General features: G+C 38.2%; 1 protein-coding gene across 7 annotated transcripts in view; it reads left to right on the forward strand.

The window, feature by feature from the left end:
* The window catches only part of ZFYVE16 (zinc finger FYVE-type containing 16), a 74,813-nt gene that overhangs the window by 19,432 nt on the left and 34,693 nt on the right, over window positions 1-20,688 (forward strand). For 6 of the 7 annotated variants that reach the window (XM_030800725.1, XM_003261526.3, XM_003261527.3 and 3 more), the window contains 4 exons: window positions 9,771-9,879; window positions 12,421-14,675; window positions 15,600-15,696; window positions 18,776-18,937. In XM_030800725.1, the coding sequence (XP_030656585.1) occupies window positions 9,810-9,879; window positions 12,421-14,675; window positions 15,600-15,696; window positions 18,776-18,937 (2,584 nt within the window). In that variant the 5' untranslated portion in view covers window positions 9,771-9,809. Of the gene's footprint in view, window positions 1-2,858; window positions 3,220-9,770; window positions 9,880-12,420; window positions 14,676-15,599; window positions 15,697-18,775; window positions 18,938-20,688 lie in introns of those variants that run through there. The other variant, XM_030800717.1, reaches the window with a different exon arrangement.

Raw genomic sequence — 20,688 nt, forward strand, 5'->3', positions numbered from 1 at the left:
TTTTGTCTCTGAGAATATTAATTAGCTTCTTTGAAGTTTTATTCTGCCTCCTGCATTGTGTCTTCCTCCAAATTCCTTTTTTTTTTTTTTTTTTTTTGAGACAAGATCTCGCTCTGTTGCCCAGGCTGGAGTGCAGTGGTGCGATCTTGGTTCACTGCAACCTCTGCCTCCTGGGTTCAAGTGACTCTCCTGCCTCAGTTACCTAAGTAACTGGGATTACAGGCGTGCACCACTATGCCCAGCTAATTTTTGTACTTTTAGTAGAGACGGGGTTTCACCGTGTTGGCCAGGCTGGTCTTGAACTCCTGACCTCAAGCAGTTCGCCTGCCTTGGCCTCCCAAAGCGTTGGGATTACGGGTGTTAGCCACCACGCCTTGCCTCCGAATTCCTTTTGTTTGTTTGGTGTCTGTTTATTTTGTGCACTCTTCTATGTGTGTGGTATAACCACAATTTAAAAATTGAAACAAAGGTAACATGCTTTATTGAATTAAGATGCCATACCAATGTTTTTGAAAATTCTTCTGAAGTGTGCCTGTTAGTTTTAAGTTTGTTGCCAGCATAATTACTGTTCATTTGAAAGTGACCTTTTCTCTCTGGCTGTCCTATCTTTGGGGTTTAGTAGTTTTACAATAGTGTGTCTAAATGTGGATTTCTCTTTGTATCATCTGGTATAATATGTTACTTGTATCTGTTGAGTTGGCTTTTTCATCAATTCTGGAAAAACTCCCAGCATTATCTTTTCAAATATAGTTGTTCCATGCTGTCTTTTCTCCTTAGAGTACTCCATTCTCATTTTGTCTTCAATACCTTTTAACCTAGTTTTTGTATTTGTCTCTTCCTCGTCCCTCTGGGCATTACTTTAGGTAATTTCTTCAGATAGGTCTTCAATGTCATTCAATTCTCTCTTAAGCTCTGCCTAATTTTCAAGCCCATTTTTAAAGTATCTCTTATTTATTTATTTGTCTGGACCTCAGATATCCTTAGTTGATGGCACACAGTCATAATTAGTTCTTGTAAAACCCTCTAATTTGTTCATTGTCTTTTACTCCTGTTTCCCCTTCCTAGTCCCCACGCTAGGTAGCCAAACAGATGTGTTTAATAATGTATATTCTTTTCTTTGTATTTATTACCACAAATTTGTATAGTTTCATTGTGTTTTAAAAAAGTAACCGTTTGCAGTGGATTGGAGGTGTAAGAAAGCAGTGGCTCACGCCTGTAATCCCAGCACTTTGGGAGGCCGAGGCGGGTGGATCACGAGGTCAGGAGATCGAGACCACAGTGAAACCCCGTCTCTACTAAAAAAAATACAAAAAATTAGCCGGGCGCGGTGGCGGGCGCCTGTGGTCCCAGCTACTCCGGAGGCTGAGGCAGGAGAATGGCGTGAACTCGGGAGGCGGAGCTTGCAGTGAGCCAAGATCGTGCCACTGCACTCCAGCCTGGGCGACAGAGCGAGACTCCGTCTCAAAAAAAGAAAAAGAAAAATATTTACCATAGGCAGTTTGAGGAATGTTGCTGTACAGTGTTTCACCTTCCAGGATTAGCTTAATTGATTGCTTTCTTTTTATGTCATTTAACTTGTCGCTTATGCTTGACTTTCCTGTAAACATGCAGTTAGTTTGATTAGATTCAGATTCAGGTTTTTTTAGGCAGTAATATTTTTTAGGTGATACTGTTCTTCCACATTTATTGATGGTGAAATCGATTGTTGGGTTTGGGTGTGTTGACTTGATCCCATCATTATAAAGCTCCGCATAAACCTTTTCCTTTAGCCTTTTAAACATCCATTTGTAGCCATTGCCTAGTCTGTTTATTGCATTTGGGATTATGAAGAGATGAATTAAAAATTTTAATATCCTTCTGTACTTATTAACTGGAATTCTTATCTAAAGAACTTTTCATCAGTAATTATTTTGTTACAAAGTATATTTTGTAAATAAAGGGCAAGATAAATTTTTCTTTTTTAATGACAAAGCTTTATTGAAATATAACAGAGGCTTAATCACATCATATACCATGCTCATGAATTGGAAATTTCAATATTATTAAGGACAGTGTTCCCCGGATTGAGATATATATATATAAAATTAAATTTAAAGTTCCAGGATACATGTGCAGGATGTGCAGGTTTGTACATAGGTAAACATGTGCACAGTGGTTTGCTGCACCTATCAACCCATCACCTAGATATTAAGCCCCACATGCATTATTTATCCTGATGCTCTCCCTTCACCACCACCACTCCCCCCCACCCCCCCCCCCTGCTGACCCTAGCAGGCCCCAGTGTGTCTGGTTCCCCTCCCTGTGTCCACGTGTTCTCATTGTTCAGCTCCTACTTATTTTAAGTGAGAACATGAGGTGTTTGGTTTTCTGTTCTTGCATTAGTTTGCTGAGAATAATGGCTTTTAGCCTCATCCATGTACCTGCAAAGGACATGATATTGTTCCTTTTTATGACCACATAGTATTCTATGGTGTTATATGTACCACATTTTCTTTATCCAGTCTATCATTGATGGGCATTTGGGTTGATTCCATGTCTTTGCTATTGTGAACATACACATGCATGTATCTTTATAATAGAATGATTTATATTCCTTTGGGTGTATACCAGTAATTGGATTTTGCTGTGACACATGGTATATCTGATTCTAGGTCTTTGAGGAATTGCTACATTGTCTTCACATAGACGTATTCCTATTTCTCCACAGCATCACCAGCATCTGTTGTTTCTTGACTTTTTAAATGATTGCCATTCTGACTGGCCTGAGATGGTATCTCATTGTGGTTTTAATTTGCATTTCTCTAATGATCAGTGATGTTGCACCCTTTTATGTTTGCTGGCCACATACATGTCTTCTTTTGAAAAGTGCCTGTCATGTCCTTGGGTAGGAAAAATTCTTGATATTTTTTCTTTAATTGATCAATTCTCAGAGTAATTGATCTGAGAATCAATAGTAGTTAGTGCCCTGCTAACCCTCCAGTGAGTGGTATGTTTTGTTTTTGTCTTTAGTATTATTTGATCTTTTGTTTTTTTTTTAAAAATCTATTTGATTTGTGTTTAGTCCTTCACAGTCTTCATTCATTTGATGCTCACTTGTCCCATTTAAGCCGGTGCCCTTCAACTTGGCTTTTGTCCTTTTGATATTATCCCATTACTTACTGACAGATTCCTGTGAGGTTTCTTGGGCTTATTTGGTGGAGTTTCTGTTCCAGACCAGAGGTTCGTCTACTTTTTTCATCTTTTCATAAAACTAACTTTTAGTTTTCTTGTGCCTCTCTCGTATGCTTTTCTTTTTTTTTTTTTTAATTTTTGCTCTTAGTTTATTAGTTTTCAGTCTTTCTTCTTTTGTAGTATAAGTGTCTAAGGTGGCCAGGTGCAGTGTCTCATGCCTGTAATCCCAGCACTTTGGGAGGCTGAGATGGGCAGAAGACTTGAGGTCATTGAGACAGCCTGGCCAAAATGGTGAAACCCTCACTCTTCTAAAAAAGCTTCTAAAGTTAACTGAGCCTGGTGGTGCACGCCTGTAGTCCCAGCTACTCGGGAGGCTGAGGCAGGAGAATTGCTTGAACCTGGGAGATGGAGGTTGCAGTGAGCCAAGATAGCATCACTGCACTCTAGCCTGGGTGACAGAGCGAGACTCCATCTCAAAAAAAAAAAAAAAAAAAAAAGGTGTTTCCAAGATGGCCAAATAGGAACAGCTCCAGTCTGCAGCTCCCAGTGTGAGCAACACAGAAGATGGATGATTTCTGCATTTCCAACTGAGCTTTGAAGAGAGCAGTGGTTCTCCCAGCACGGAGTTTGAGATGTGAGAACGGACAGACTGTCTCCTCAAGTGGGTCCCTGACCCCTAAGTAGCCTAACTGGGAGGCACCCCCCAGTAGGAGCAGACTGACAACTCACACGGCCAGGTACCCTACTGAGACGAAACTTCCAGAGGAACAATCAGGCAGCAACATTTGCTGTTCAGCAACATTCACTGTTCTGCAGCCTCCGCTGCTGATACCCAGGCAAACAGGGTCTGGAGTGGACCTCCAGCAAACTCCAACAGACCTGCAGCTCAGGGTCCTGACTGTTAGAAGGAAAACTAACAAACAGAAAGGACATCCACACCAAAACCTCATCTGTACGTCACCATCATCAAAGACCAAAGGTAGATAAAACCACAAAGATGGGGGAAAACAGAGCAGAAAAGCTGAAAATTTTAAAAATCAGAGCACTTCTCCTCCTCCAAAGGAACACAGCTCCTCAACAGCAATGTAACAAAGCTGGATGGAGAATGACTTTGATGAGTTGAGAGAAGAAGGCTTCAGACAACCAAACTTCTCCGAGCTAAAGCAGGAAGTTCGAACCCATCGCAAAGAAGCTAAAAACCTTGAAAAAAGATTAGACGAATGGCTAACTAGAATAACCAATGTAGAGAAGTCCTTAAATGACCTGATGGAGCTGAAAACCATGGCACGAGAACTACGTGACGAATGCACAAGCTTCAGTAGCTGATTCAATCAACTGGAAGAAAGGGTATCAGTGATTGAAGATCAAATGAATGAAATGAAGCGAGAAGAGAAGTTTAGAGAAAAAAGAATAAAAAGAAATGAGCAAAGCCTCCAAGAAATATGGGACTATGTGAAAAGACCAAATCTGCATCTAATTGGTGTACCTGAAAGTGACTGGCAGAATGGAACCAAGTTGGAAAACACTCTGCAGGATATTATCCAGGAGAACTTCCCCAACCTAGCAAGGCAGGCCAACATTCAAATTCAGGAAATACAGAGAATGCCACAAAGATACTCCTCCAGAAGAGCAACTCCAAGACACATAATTGTCAGATTCACCAAAGTTGAAATGAAGGAAAAAATATTAAGGGCAGCCAGAGAGAAAGGTCAGGTTACCCACAAAGGGAAGCCCATCAGACTAACAGCTGATCTCTCGGCAGAAACTCTACAAGCCAGGAGTGGGGGCCGATATTCAACATTCTTAAAGAAAAGAATTTTCAACCCAGAATTTCATATGCAGCCAAACTAAGCTTCATAATGAAGGAGAAATAAAATCCTTTACAGACAAGCAAATGCTGAGAGATTTTGTCACCACCAGGCCTGCCCTAAAAGAGCTCCTGAAGGGAGCACTAAACATGGAAAGGAACAACTGGTACCAGCCACTGCAAAAAACATGCCAAATTGTAAAGACCATCGAGGCTAGGAAGAAACTGCATCAACTAATGAGCAAAGTAACCAGCTAACATCATAATGACAGGATCAAATTCACACATAACAATATTAACCTTAAATGTAGATGGGCTAAATGCTCCAATTAAAAGACACAGACTGGCAAATTGGATAAAGAGTCAAGATCCATCAGTGTGCTGTATTCAGGAGACCCATCTCACGTGCAGAGACACACACAGGCTCAAAATCAAGGGATGGAGGAAGATCTACCAAGTGAATGGAAAACAAAAAAAGGCAGGGGTTGCAATCCTAGTCTCTGATAAAACAGACTTTAAACCAACAAAGATCAAAAGAGACAAAGAAGGCCATTACATAATGGTTAAAGGGATCAATTCAACAAGAAGAGCTAACCTAAATATATATGCACCCAATACAGGAGCACCCAGGTTCATAAAGCAAGTCCTTAGAGACCTACAAAGAGACTTAGACTCCCACACAATAATAATGGCAGACTTTAACACCCCACTGTCAACATTAGACAGATCCACGAGACAGAAAGTTAACAAGGATATCCAGGAATTGAACTCAGCTCTGCACCAAGCAGACCTAATAGACATCTCCAGAACTCTCCACCCCAAATCAACAGAATATACGTTCTTCTCAGAACCACATTGCACTTATTCCAAAATTGACCACATAGTTGGAAGTAAAGCACTCCTCAGCAAATGTAAAAGAACAGAAATTATAACAAACTGTCTCTCAGACCACAATGCAATCAAACTACAACTCAGGATTAAGAAACTTACTCAAAACCGCTCAACTACATGGAAGCTGAACAACCTGCTCCTGAATGACTACTGGGTACATAACGAAATGAAGGCAGAAATAAAGATGCTCTTTGAAACCATTGAGAACAAAGACACAACATACCAGAATCTCTGGGACACATTCAAAGCAGTGTGTAGAGGGAAATTTATAGCACTAAATACCCACAAGAGAAAGCAGGAAAGATCTAAAATTGACACCCTAACATCACAATGAAACGAACTAGAGAAGCAAGAGCAAACACATTCAAAAGCTAGCAGAAGGCAAGAAATAACTAAGATTAGAGCAGAACTGAAGAGACACAAAAAAGCCTTCAAAAAAGCAATGAATCCAGGAGCTGTTTTTTTGAAAACATCAACAAAATTGATAGACCACTAGCAAGACTAATAAGAAAAGAGAGAAGAATCAAATAGACGCAATAAAAAATGATAAAGGGGATATCACCACTGATCCCACAGAAATACAAACTGCCACCAGAGAATACTATAAACACCTCTACGCAAATAAACTAGAAAATCTAGAAGAAATGGATAAATTCCTGGACACATACACCCTCCCAAGACTAAACCAGGAAGAAGTGGAATCTCTGAATAGACCAATAACAGGCTCTGAAATTGAGGCAATAATTAATAGCTTACCAACCAAAAAAAGTCCAGGACCAGATGGACTCACAGCTGAATTCTACCAGAGGTACAAGGAGGAGCTGGTACCATTCCTTCTGAAACTATTCCAATCAATAGAAAAAGAGGGAATCCTCCCTAACTCATTTTATGAGGCCAGCATCATCCTGACACCAAAGCCTGGCAGAGACACAACAAAAAAAGAGAATTTTATACCAATATCCCTGATGAACATCGCTGCAAAAATCCTCAATAAAATACTGGCAAACTGAATCCAGCAGCACATCAAAAAGCTTATCCACCATGATCAAGTGGGCTTCATCCCTGCGATGCAAGGCTGGTTCAACATATGCAAATCAATAAACGTAATCCAGCATATAAACAGAACCAAAGACAAAAACCACATGATTATCTCAATAGATGCAGAAAAGGCCTTTGACAAAATTCAACAGCCCTTCATGCTAAAACCTCTCAATAAATTAGGTATTGATGAGACGTATCTCAAAATAATAACAGCTATTTATGACAAACCCACAGCCAGTATCATAATGAATGGGCAAAACCTGGAAGCATTCCCTTTGAAAACTGGCACAGGACAGGGATGCCCTCTCTCACCACTCCTATTCAAATAGTGTTGGAAGTTCTGGCCAGAGCAATCAGGCAAGAGAAAGAAATAAAGGGTATTCAATCAGGAAAAGAGGAAGTCAAACTGTCCCTTTTTGCAGATGACATGATTGTATATTTAGAAAACCCCATCGTCCCAGCCCCAAATCTCCTTAAGCTGATAAGCAACTTCAGCAAAGTCTCAGGATACAAAATGAATGTGCAAAAATCACAAGCATTCTTACATGCCAATAACAGACAGAGAGCCAAATCGTGAGTGAACTCCCATTCACAATTGCTTCAAAGAATAAAATACCTAGGAATCCTACTTACAAGGGATGTGAAGGACCTCTTCAAGGAAAACCACAAACCACTGCTCAATGAAATAAAAGAGGATACAAACAAATGGAATAACATTCCATGCTCATGGATAGGGAGAATCAATATTGTGAAAATGGCCATACTGTCTAAGGTAATTTATAGATTCAGTGCCATCCCCATCAAGCTACCAATGACTTTCTTCACAGAATTGGCAAAAACTACTTTAAAGTTCATATGGAACCAAAAAAGAGCCCGCATCGCCAAGTCAATCCTAAGCCAAAAGAACAAAGCTGGAGGCATCATGCTACCTGACTTGAAACTATACTACAAGGCTACAGTAACCAAAACAGCATGGTACTGGTACCAAAACAGAGATATAGACCAATGGAACAGAACAGAGCCCTCAGAAATAATACCACACATCTACAACCATCTGATCTTTGACAAGCCTGACAAAAAGAAATGGGGAAAGGATTCCCTATTTAACAAATGGTGCTGGGAAAACTGGCTAGCCATATGTAGAAAGCTAAAACTGGATCCCTTCCTTATACTTTATATAAAAATTAATTCAAGAGGATTAAAGACTTAAATGTTAGACCTAAAACCATAAAAACCCCAGAAGAAAACCTAGGCAGTACCATTCAGGACATAGGCATGGGCAAGGACTTCATGTCTGAAGCACCAAAAGCAATGGCAACAAAATCCAAAATTGACAAATGGGATCTAATTAAACTAAAGAGCATCTCCGCAGCAAAAAAAACTACCATTACAGTGAACAGGCAACCTACAGAATGGGAGAAAATTTTTGCAATCTACTCATCTGGCAAAGGGCTGATACCCTGAATCTACAAAAAAACTCAAACAAATTTACAAGAAAAAAACAAACCAACAACCCCATCAACAAGTGGGCAAAGGATATGAACAGACACTTCTCAAAAGAAGACATTTATGCAGCCAAAAAACACATGAAAAAGTGCTCATCATCACTGGCCATCAGAGAAATGCAAATCAAAACCACAATGAGATACCATCTCACACCAGTTAGAATGGCGATCATTTAAAAAGTCAGGAAACAACAGGTGCTGGAGAGGATGTGGAGAAATAGGAACACTTTTACACTGTTGGTGGGACTGTAAACTAGTTCAACCATTGTGGTAGACAGTGTGGCGATTCCTCAGGGATCTAGAACTAGAAATACCATTTGACCCAGCCATCCCATTACTGGATATATACCCAAAGGAATATAAATCATGCTGCTATAAAGACACATGCACGTGTATGTTTATTGCGGCACTACTCACAATAGCAAAGACTTGGAACCAACCCAAATGTCCATCAATGATAGACTGGATTAAGAAAATGTGGCACATATAGGCCATGGAATACTATGCAGCCATAAAAAAGGATGAGTTCATGTCCTTTGTAGGGATATGGATGAAGCTGGAAACCGTCATTCTCAGCCAACTATTGCAAGGACAAAAAACCAAACACTGCATGTTGTCACTCATAGGTGGGAATTGAACAATGAGAACACCTGGACACAGGAAGGGGAACATCACACACCGGGGCCTCTCGTGGGGTGGGGAGATGTGGGAGGGATAGCATTAGGAGATATACTTAATGTAAATGATGACTTAATGGGTGCAGCACACCAACATGGGGCATGTATACATATGTAACAAACCTGCACGTTGTGCACATGTACCCTAGAACTTAAGGTCTAATATAAGAAAGTATATAAAAACATTCCAGAGAAGTTTATGGAAAGAGATGACATGTAAACCCTGCTGAATAATAGTTTCATTTGTTAGAGTAAAATTGTCTTCCAGAAAAAAAAAAAAGCATTTAAGGCTCTAAGTATCTCTTGAAGTACCACTTTTCCTGAATCCCAGCGTTTTTATATGCATTATTTTTATGTGTTTGTAGTTTGATATGTTGTATTTATAAGTAGTTTTAGCTTTCCATTATGAATTCTTCTTTGACCCATGAGTTATTTAGGTAAGTGTTTAAAAATTTACAGTAGTTTGTATATGCAAATATTATGTTGTTAGAGTTGGTGTTCATGTCATTTTTACATACACAGGGGCAATTTCCCCAACTAAATTGTATATTCCTTAAAGCAGCACTCTTAAATTTTATTTCTGTGTCAATTTCTTTACTGTGTTTCCTGGCATGGAATACATGGCATAAAATTTATGTTATATAATTAAATGAAATATTATTATACTCTATTTTTTAGGCATACAAGAATTAAATTCTGAATAAGTCTACAGGTAGGATGGACAGTTATTTTAAAGCAGCTGTCAGTGACTTGGACAAACTCCTTGATGATTTTGAACAGAACCCAGGTTTGTTGATTTTCCATTTTTGCCACTAATGGAATTTAAAAATATCTGTAATTAAGTCATCTCAGGTATACAGTAATATTAGCAAAATTTTCTTTCAATTTTGGTCACATTGTTATCTTCTGCAAAAAGTTCATTTATTTCATAATAAGATGTTAGTTGATTCTTAGACCGAATGGGACCCATAGTCAGAAACAGAAGTAAGGAACATAGAAGGTTTTTTTCTAGATACAAATTAGCTATAAGACAGACATTTCTTTTCTTTTCTTTTCTTTTCTTTTTGAGACAAAGTCTCATTCTGTCTCCCAGGCTGAAGTGCAGTGGCACAATCAGAGCTCACTGCAGCCTCAACCTCGTAGGCTCAAGTATTTCTCCCACTTCAGCCTCCAAGTGGGACTATAGGTGCATGCCACCATGCTGGCTAATTTTTCAGTTATTTGTAGAGACAGGATCTTCCTATGTTGCCCAGGCTGGTCTCGAATTCCGGGGTTCAAGTGATCCTCCTGCCTCAGCCTACCAAAATGTTTGGATTATAGGCATGAGTCATGTACTTGGCCCCAGAAAGACCAACATGTGAGCAAGCTAAAAGCAACTTGAGGGTTCTGCATGAATTGGTATTTCATTACAACAAGAGATGGTATTTTATTTTATTAGTATTTCTTTTTTGAGATGGAGTTTCACTATTGTTGCCCAGGCTGGACTGCAGTGGCGCCATGTCAGCTCACTGCAACCTCCGCTTCCTGGGTTCAAGCAATTCTTCTGCCTCAGCCTCCCGAGGAGCTGGGATTACAGGCGCCCGCCACTATGCCTGGCTAATTTTTTGTTTGTTTGTTTGTTTCTGAGACGGAGTCTCACTCTCTCGTCCAATCTGGAGTACAGTGGCGTGATCTCAGCTCACTGCAACTTCTGCCTCCCAGGTTCAAGCGATTCTCCTGCCTCAGCCTCCCGAGTAGCTGGGACTACAGGTGCCCACCACCATGCCCAGCTAATTTTTGTATTTTTGGTAGAAACGGGTTTCACCATATTGGCTAGGCTGGTCTCGAACTCCTGGCCTTGTGATCCACCCATCTCGGCCTCCCAAAGTGCTGGGATTACAGGCGTGAGCCACCAGGCCCGGCCTAATTTTTGTATTTTTGGTACAGATGGGGTTTCACCATGTTGGCCAGGCTAGTCTTAAATTCCTGGCCTCAGGTTATCTGCCTGCCTCAGCCTCCCAAAGTGCTGGGATGATAGGCGTGAGCTACCACGCCTGGGTGTTATTTTCTTTAAAATGAAGACTAGGAAACTGGAAGTCAGAACAAAGATGTTAGATTATTTTTTAGCTCTTCCTTAGACTGGTTTTTATAGTGCAACTAAGTTTCTTTTTTTTCTAAGTGACAGGGTCTTGCTCTTTCACCCTAGCCGGAGTGCAGTGGTGCAGTCATAGCTCACTGCAGCCTTGAATTCCTGCACTTAGGCAATCCCCTCACCTCAGCCTTCTGAGTAGCTGGGACCACAAGTGTGCGCCACCATGCCCGGCTAATTTAAAAATATATATATTTTTTACAGATGGAGTCTCACTGTGTTGCTCAGGCTGGTCGTGAACTCCTGGTCTCAAGTTATCCTCCCACCATGGCTTCCCAAAGTGCTGGGATTACAGTTGTAAGCCACCATTCCTGGCCACAACTAAGTTATTTTTTTGAGTGGAATTTTTATCACTTTATGATATCTACATTCAAAAGTAAAACCCAGAAAGTACTTTAAAGTCGAATAAAAATAGCTTTGGGTTCTCTCTCCTGCTGCCTTGTGAAGAAGGTGTTTCTCCTTTGCCTTCTGCCATGATTGTAAGTTTCCTGAGGCCTCCCTAGCCATGCAGAACTATTGGCTTCTTTTATCTGGATGTGGCTGTGGCCACCAACAGCTCCAGATTCACACTGCCACCTGAGAAGTCTCCTTCCTTTCTTCAAATTTCGAGTATCAAGAGAATGCCTCTAAGTGGCCCATCTTGAAACAATCACATGCCCATCACCATGGCCATAGCGTGTGATGCTACTACAATTGGCAACCTCAATTAGAGCACCACAGGGGAGTGAGGGTAGGATCCAGGTGATAGAAAAATGAACAAGTAGAAAGCCAACTTGAGGAGTCCTCCCAAACAAAGGAAAGATCAAGGAGATCAAATTATCAGAGCAACTATGCATGAGATCAAGATCTAAGGACATTCATTTATGCAGTCAGTCATTTCTTGAACACTTAAGCTTCAGGAATTATTTTAAGCAATGGGGGTGTAAGTCAGAAAAAAAAGAGACAAGGTCCCTGCACTTGTGACACTTACTTTCTAGTTAATTGAAACAGCCAATAATCACAAACAAGATAATTTCAGATAAAAATAAATGCTCTAAAGGAAATAAAAAAATAGTTTTGGAGGTTATTTCTGTTTTTCAAAAGGATAATCTATGTTCTTCAAAAAAAGTGTATTTAGTTTTGAAGTCTTGGGAAACATAATATGTTTAATAATTTTTATTTGATTTGAGTCTCCCGAATAACTCTGTTTCTCTATTTCAGATGAACAAGATTATCTCCAAGATGTACAAAATGCATATGATTCTAACCACTGCTCAGTTTCTTCAGAGTTGGCTTCCTCACAGCGAACTTCATTGCTCCCAAAAGACCAAGAATGTGTTAATAGTTGTGCCTCATCAGAAACAAGCTGTGGAACAAATGAGAGTTCCCTGAATGAAAAAACACTCAAGGGACTTACTTCTATACAAAATGAAAAAAATGTAACAGGACTTGATCTTCTTTCTTCTGTGGATGGTGGTACTTCAGATGAAATCCAGCCTTTATATATGGGACGATGTAGTAAACCTATCTGTGATCTGATAAGTGACATGGGTAACTTAGTTCATGCAACTAATAGTGAAGAAGACATTAAAAAATTATTGCCAGATGATTTTAAGTCTAATGCAGATTCCTTGATTGGATTAGATTTATCTTCAGTGTCAGATACTCCCTGTGTTTCTTCAACAGATCATGATAGTGATACTGTCAGAGAACAACAGAATGATATCAGTTCTGAATTACAAAATAGAGAAATTGGAGGAATCAAAGAATTGGGTATAAAAGTAGATACAACACTTTCAGATTCCTATAATTACAGTGGAACAGAAAATTTTAAAGATAAAAAGATCTTTAATCAGTTAGAATCGATTGTTGATTTTAACATGTCATGTGCTTTGACTCAACAAAGTTCCAAAATGTTTGATGCCAAAGACAAGCTACAACACAAGAGCCAGCCATGTAAATTACTAAAAGATGATGGCTTAGTAAAAGAGGAAGTAGATGTGGCAGTCATAACTGCTGCAGAATGTTTAAAAGAAGAGGGCAAGACAAGTGCTTTGACCTGCAGCCTTCCGAAAAATGAAGATTTATGCTTAAATGATGTAAATTCAAGAGATGAAAATTTCAAATTACCTGACTTTTCCTTTCAGGAAGATAAGACTGTTATAAAACAATCTGTACAAGAAGACTCAAGAAATTTAGACCTTAAGGATAATGATGTAATCCAAGATTCCTCTTCAGCTTTACATATTTCAAGTGAAGATGTACAGTCCTCATTGTCCTGTCTTCCCGCATCTGGGTGTATGTGTGGATCATTAATTGAAAGTAAAGCACGGGGTGATTTTTTACCTCAGCATGAACATAAAGATAATATACAAGATGCAGTGACTATACATGAAGAAATACAGAACAATGTTGTTCTAGGTGGGGAACCATTCAGAGAGAATGATCTTTTGAAACAGGAAAAATGTAAAAGCATACTCCTTCAGTCATTAATTGAAGGGATGGAAGACAGAAAGATAGATCCTGACCAGACAGTAATCAGAGCTGAGTCTTTGGATGGTGGTGACACCAGTTCTACAGTTGTAGAATCTCAAGAGGGGCTTGCTGGCACTAATGTCCCAGAGTCTTCTGATTGTTGTGAAGGTTTTATTAATACTTTTTCAAGCAATGATATGGATGGACAAGACTTAGATTACTTTAATATTGATGAAGGCGCAAAAAGTGGCCCACTAATTAGTGATGCTGAACTTGATGCCTTTCTGACAGAACAGTATCTTCAGACCACTAGCATAAAGTCTTTTGAAGAAAATGTAAATGACTCCAAATTGCAAATGAATCAGATAGATATGAAAGGCTTAGATGATGGAAACATCAATAATATATATTTCAATGCAGAAGCAGGAGCTATTGGGGAAAGTCATGGTATTAATATAATTTGTGAAACAGTTGATAAACAAAATACAATAGAAAATGGCCTTTCTTTAGGAGAAAAAAGCACTATTCCAATTCAACAAGGGTTACCTACCAGTAAGTCTGAGATTACAAATCAATTGTCACTCTCTGATATTAATAGTCAGTCTGTTGGAGGGGCCAGACCTAAGCAATTATTTAATAGCCTTCCATCAAGAACAAGGAGTTCAAAGGACCTGAATAAGCCAGATGTTCCAGATACAATAGAAAATGAACCCGGCACAGCAGATACCGTTGTTCCAATCACTTGTGCTATAGATTCTACAGCTGATCCACAGGTTAGCTTCAACTCTAATTACATTGATATAGAAAGTAATTCTGAAGGTGGATCTAGTTTTGTAACTGCAAATGAAGATTCTGTACCTGAAAACACTTGCAAAGAAGGCTTGGTTTTGGGCCAGAAACAGCCTACTTGGGTTCCTGATTCAGAAGCTCCAAACTGTATGAACTGCCAAGTCAAATTTACTTTTACAAAACGGCGACACCATTGCCGAGCATGTGGGAAAGTAAGTTATAAAAATCTTTAAGTCTTTTGTTCTTTTGAGACATTTTAAACAAATACGATGTGATAGAAAAGGCTGATTAACAGATAATTACAAGATTGAGTTAGTTTAAAATCAGTGTTTTTCATCTGCCAGTCAGGGAAATATATAAAGCAGTGTCATTTTGCAGATTGCTTGATGGTTGAATAAATGTTACATTGTCAGGGGCATTAATTACATGCTGGGAAATGAGAAACAATTATTTAATTACTAATTTTGTGACAAGAATATTTGTTCTTATCTCTCTAGTATTGACACATTAAATATTCCAGATTTGGTCAGATTCCCCTTTGTCCTTGAACATTTAATTTCAAGACCAGTCTACAGCTAGTGTTGTGATCAATGCCCAGGGAAGCACTCCAGAGCAAATTGGCTTCCACAGCATTCAGAATACTGAAGCTGACCTTGAGTTCTGACTGATAACAGTCAAGATAAAAAGATTGTCTATAAATTCTAAGGGTTGCCCATAGAAATCCTATTACATTTTTATTCAGATTTTTCAGTAATATGTTGGTTTCAGATCAGTCCTATTTTTTTTAACAAAATAACATTTTACTTTAAAAAGTTTTAAATGAAGAACTACAGAGAACTTTTTAATATTATGAACTTATTCATTAAAGATAGTTTTTGTTCCCTTTCCAATGAACAGAATTGATTTAAAGGAATTCTCCTTATCAGAAATACGGTATCAAATTGCAGAAACCTCATTTAAGTTCCAAAAAAAAGAATCATTTAAGAATTCCACCTATGATTATGGTGATTAGGAAATGATTTATACAATAAGGAAAAAGAATTTTGGTTAATTAGGTTTAGGACCTCCCCACACTGCCTCTAGTAGGTGTAAGTGTTCTTGAAACAAAAACAAATTTGATATTTTATTCTTTATAGGTATTTTGTGGTGTCTGTTGTAATAGGAAGTGTAAACTGCAATATCTAGAAAAGGAAGCAAGAGTATGTGTAGTCTGCTATGAAACTATTAGTAAAGGTGAGTATTAACTTGATATATTTTCTTCCAGTAATTGAATATATCTTAAAATTAATTGGATTGTGACAAAGATAAACTTCTTTATTTTCTTAAGGCAAGGACCTAGTGTTGAATTATCTGGCTTAGGTGGGACATCCCAAGGCTTGGTTTCTCTTCTTTTTGTTCCACTCTCACAATTAATACTACCAATCTGGAAAGGAAGCATTCAGTTTCTGGAGTGGCAGTTCATTAACTTTTAACAGGTACTAAGTCCCTAAATGCTGCATTTCATCTGCCTATTTGTTTTTGTTATCATCATTGTCATGTTAATCATCTTAATCTAGATAAACACTTGTAGATACCTACCAATAAGTAGTACTCAATATTATGTATTAATAGCATAGGGCAAGATAATAGTTCACACCCTTTAGAAAATAACGACCTAAAATGAGAGTACAAGATAAGGTGGTAATATTTATGATTTTATAAATTCATAGGACTGCCACACTATTTGCACATTTTTGTCTCATATGTTTTTTTCCTTTCTCAACTTTAGAATTTTGCATATTACACTTCCCATTATTTCTTTGGCTCTCTAATTAGCTACAATTATTAACAATAGTCTTGGTGGTCTTTGAGTTCTCACAGGTTTTTTGTGTGTGTGTGTTTGTGTGTGCGTGTGTTGTGTTTTTTTCCCCAAGTCCATGTTTATTCTTTTGAGTACCACTTGGCATTTTCAAAGATTCGTTGACAGTTTAATTCCCAGCAAATATTACTTGGGCCTTTTTTGACCAGACCTGTGCACTAGCTCAGGCGCTGCTTCCTGTTAGCCAGGGGAATGAATACCTGATAATAATTTGTTTTTCTCTTTTGAATGAAGATAACTTTTTTCAGCAATTCTCCAAAAAGCTCTGATGTGAGTCTGTTAGCCTGAGGTAAGCTGCTTTTCTCCCTGCTGTTGACCTGTGCTCTGGAAGATAACAAAGTGTAAATCTTTTTATGTTTCCATGTTACCACCATTGTTTATGAAGAGGTTAGTTTAAGTGCTTATAGTTGTTTTGTTTTTTCTTATGCTGTTTCAGTAGCCTAGAAGATGACTGGTGGTGCTGTTAGCCAAGGCAATCTGCTAGAATTCAGAAATTTTAGAGCAAGCTCCCACATAATTATCTCCCCCACTTAAAAAGAAATTAAACATCCATGAAGATTTGAAACGTTATTTATGTTGACAGGTCAGATTTTGGGGTGAGCATTCAGACATATTTTGACTCTAAAGGTCCAGGAGGGGAGAAGATATGATCATTAAAGAAATTCAGTAGAATACTGAGATCAAGCTTTGGTTTATCAAAGAAAATACTGTGGAATGAGCTTATTTAGTTATCTGTTTAAATTTATTCTATTTTGACGTCTTATAGCATATAGTTTCATTTATGGTGCTATTTATCATTAATTTATATGCCACAGGAGAGCATAAATAAAAGTTAATACCAGCTTTAGGGTTGAAAATAATAGAAGTGATCATTTAAAATAATGGTATCAAATAAGAAGAGAAAGATGGTTCATGGGTTGTGAGACATATTCCATGAAGGATTGGAAGAAAAAGATAATTTGAATAGAGATTATAGGTAATGAGAAAGCTGCCCTGAGATTATGTGAGTTTCAAGGAAGCACACATGTGAATATCAATAAGTAGATTTGAGGCAAGTTAGAAATTACTTTGAAATCCAGAGTAAAGTGTTTGGATTTCACTTGGTTAATGGAAGCCATTTTATGAGTGCCATCATTCAGTGGCACTTGAGGAAGATTATTTTAGCAGTGGCAGCGTTGATAGCAGATCAGTTTGGAGAAATGCTGAAGGGAGAGCTATCAGTGTTGTTCCTTGTTTTTTGGATGAAGAATCACTCAGCAGTATTCAGGCACTATTCTGCATTTTGAAGTTCAAGCTGAGAGCAAAATAGAAGCTATATTCTCATGAAATTTATGAATGTATGTAGAGATGGATAGTAAACAAAAAGATATCAGATGGTGATAATACCCTAAATTAAAAAATTTAAAAAGTGTAAGAGTGATAGATAGTTAACAGATCAGTGGCAAAAGGAAATTTTTTCTTTTTGAGATGGAGTCTCACTCTGTCACTCAGGTTGGAGTGCAGTGGTGTGATCTCAGCTCACTGCAACCTCTACCTCCCAGGCTCAAGCAGTCCTCCCACCTCAGCCTCCCTAGTAGTTGGGACCACAGGCACACACTACCACGCCCAGCTAATTTTTTGTATTTACGGTAGAGATGCGGTTTCACCATGTTGCCCAGGCTGGTCTCAAAGCAATCCTGAGCTTAAACGATCTGCCCGCTTTGGCCTCCCAAAGTGTTGGGATTACAAGCGTGAGCCACCGTGCCTGGCCTTAGGTGGTATTTTTTATAATGTGATCAGAGTAAGGCTTTATGGTAATATGACATGTGAGCAGAGTCTGGAAGGAAGTGAGATGATAAAGCTGTGTGAGTACGAGAAGAACATTCTAGGCCAAGGGAATAATAGGAGCAAAGATTCTAAGCTGGAGGAGTACTTACTTGAAGAAGAAGGAGGTCTGGGTGGCTGGACCGTAGTGAATGAGTGGGATTGTAGTGAGAGATGAGGTCAAACAGGTAACTGGGAAAGTGGAGGAGGTAGGGATGAATTATGTTGGGTTTTGTGAGCCATTGTAACAACTTAAATTTTCACTTTAGGTAGCCATTAAAGGATTTTAAACAGAGGAATAATGAGATATGATTTATATCTAAAAGAATCTCTCTAAACTATGTTGGAAATAGACTCTAGGGGTACAAGGGCAAAAACAGTCATGTAATAAGGGTTATTCTCTGTAGATATCAAACATACACCAGATATATATTGAAATAACTTATTGGTAGCTTATCAGAGTGGCATGCTGCCACCTACAGAGCCTATGCTAGCTACTCAGACAGTATCTCTGCCAAGTGTTACTTCTTTTTCTTCGTTAGCCATTTCTTTCTCCTTACAACTTGAAAAATAGAATATTTATTGTAATTTACTTTGAAGTAAATTCCAAAAACATCTGAGATTTTAACACTATTGTTTTCCCCTTTATAGCTCAGGCATTTGAAAGGATGATGAGTCCAACTGGTTCTAATCTTAAATCTAATCATTCTGATGAATGTACTACTGTCCAGCCTCCTCAAGAGAACCAAACATCCAGTATACCTTCACCAACAATTTTGCCAATCTCAGCACTTAAACAACCAGGTGTTGAAGGTAATAGAAGAAAACTGTGTCTTAGACTAAAGATAAATTATTGAAATAGAAATTCTCTAATGTAGCCGGAGTCTAGTTAGGAAAGAGAAACCAGACTAGATATCAAGAGGGATTTAATACAGGGAATTGGTTACACATGCAGGCTGGAAGACTGGAAGAGCAAAAAGGCTGTGCTCAAGTGCCTCAGCAATTAGTAACTGCAGGAAGCAACCACCACAACTGGAGTTTGGGGCTACAAAAGGGGAGAGGCTAGAGCTCAGTGCAGGAGCACCAGGAGGTGCTTGGATCTCAGATGTGGGAGTCAGAAGCCATGGTCACAGCACCATGAAGAGGCCTCATATAGTTGGTGCTCAGATGACTAAAGTAGACCTCCAGATTTGATGTTAGGAGTACTGAAAATAATGAGTCTAGCAGCTGTATCTGTTGGTGGTGTTGCTGCAAAGATCCTGGCAGGAACCAGAAACAAAGAATTCCTTCTTATTTCTTCCCACCTTATGGTCTCCCACCAGTGCCTGCTATTGGAAAAAGCTGACCAAAGCCAGTAACAAGAGAGTCTGGGAATTGCACTTTCCAGACTTCCAACCTGGCATCCGAGAGCCCAGTGTAGAGGGTGAGCTTGGGTTTGAGAGGCAATAGATAAATAATTGTTCTCTCTACTTTTCCTTAAAAATCTATTTTTAATTGTGTATTTTACCACAGTAATAATGTTTTCTAAATCTATTTTTAAATCTTTGAGTTGTCTGTTCTTTTTTACAACCTGTCATCAATTAGCATCTTGAGTAAGGCACATGTAGGTCTTTAAATGTGAATTATTAGTCTGTAACATGCTAGAAAAGAATCATAAGTATCAGTTAAAGGCAAATTTGAATCCTTCTATTTTTGTGGACTTCAGTTTATTACTCAGTAACTATTTTCCATTTATTATAATGAAATAAGGAGACTCAGCATTATATGGTCGTATATTATAGCTCTAAAGATGAATAATTTGTGTTTGAAAATATGTATATATTCTATTGATAACCCAAATGATTAAATTATAAAAATGTTACAAGTACGAGAAAGATATCTTATTTAATATGTCTACCTACATTGCAAAAAATATGTATATATAATTGAAATTTTTTCAGAGTTATCTTTATGATGTTCTGGAAAGTAGACATTGAACCTTTTTTTTTTTTTTAATTGTTCTAAAATCATCTGGCAGAGATTTTCATAACCTTCCCTCTATGGATGCTTTGTAAGAAAAGAGAAAAATGTTTATGCTGATATCTAGTTATTTCCTTCAAATTTGAAAGGAAATATTAATATGTATGAATAAAATTCAGTATCCACATTATAAGAACAAAAAATGTTATGCTTCTCTTGTTAAATAAAAGAAAGAATTGTCCTGTGGTAGTAAGAAATGTCCTGTGATATTAAGACATTTCAAGTGATCCTGTTACCTTTTTTTAGGTTTTTAAATTTCTTTTTTTCTTTATATATATGTATGAAGAATATATAGATAAGCAATATATATATATATATATGTGCTACAGTCTACTGCACTTTTCATCACTGTACCTTAGTCCCTAAATGTTATTCAGTCTCTACTCCATACTCACACAAATTTAGCCTCAATAATAAAGGCTTTAAATCGTCCTTCTCTGTTGTCTTTAAGGTATAATCTCTCCTATCTACTCCTCTTCAGAGTGATTCCCAGAGCCACCTCTGGTCTTATATGCTATGAATTAGATAGATCTCCTGTCCATTCC

Source organism: Nomascus leucogenys, chromosome 2 (assembly GCF_006542625.1).
Source record: "Nomascus leucogenys isolate Asia chromosome 2, Asia_NLE_v1, whole genome shotgun sequence".
Classification (NCBI taxonomy): domain Eukaryota; kingdom Metazoa; phylum Chordata; class Mammalia; order Primates; family Hylobatidae; genus Nomascus; species Nomascus leucogenys.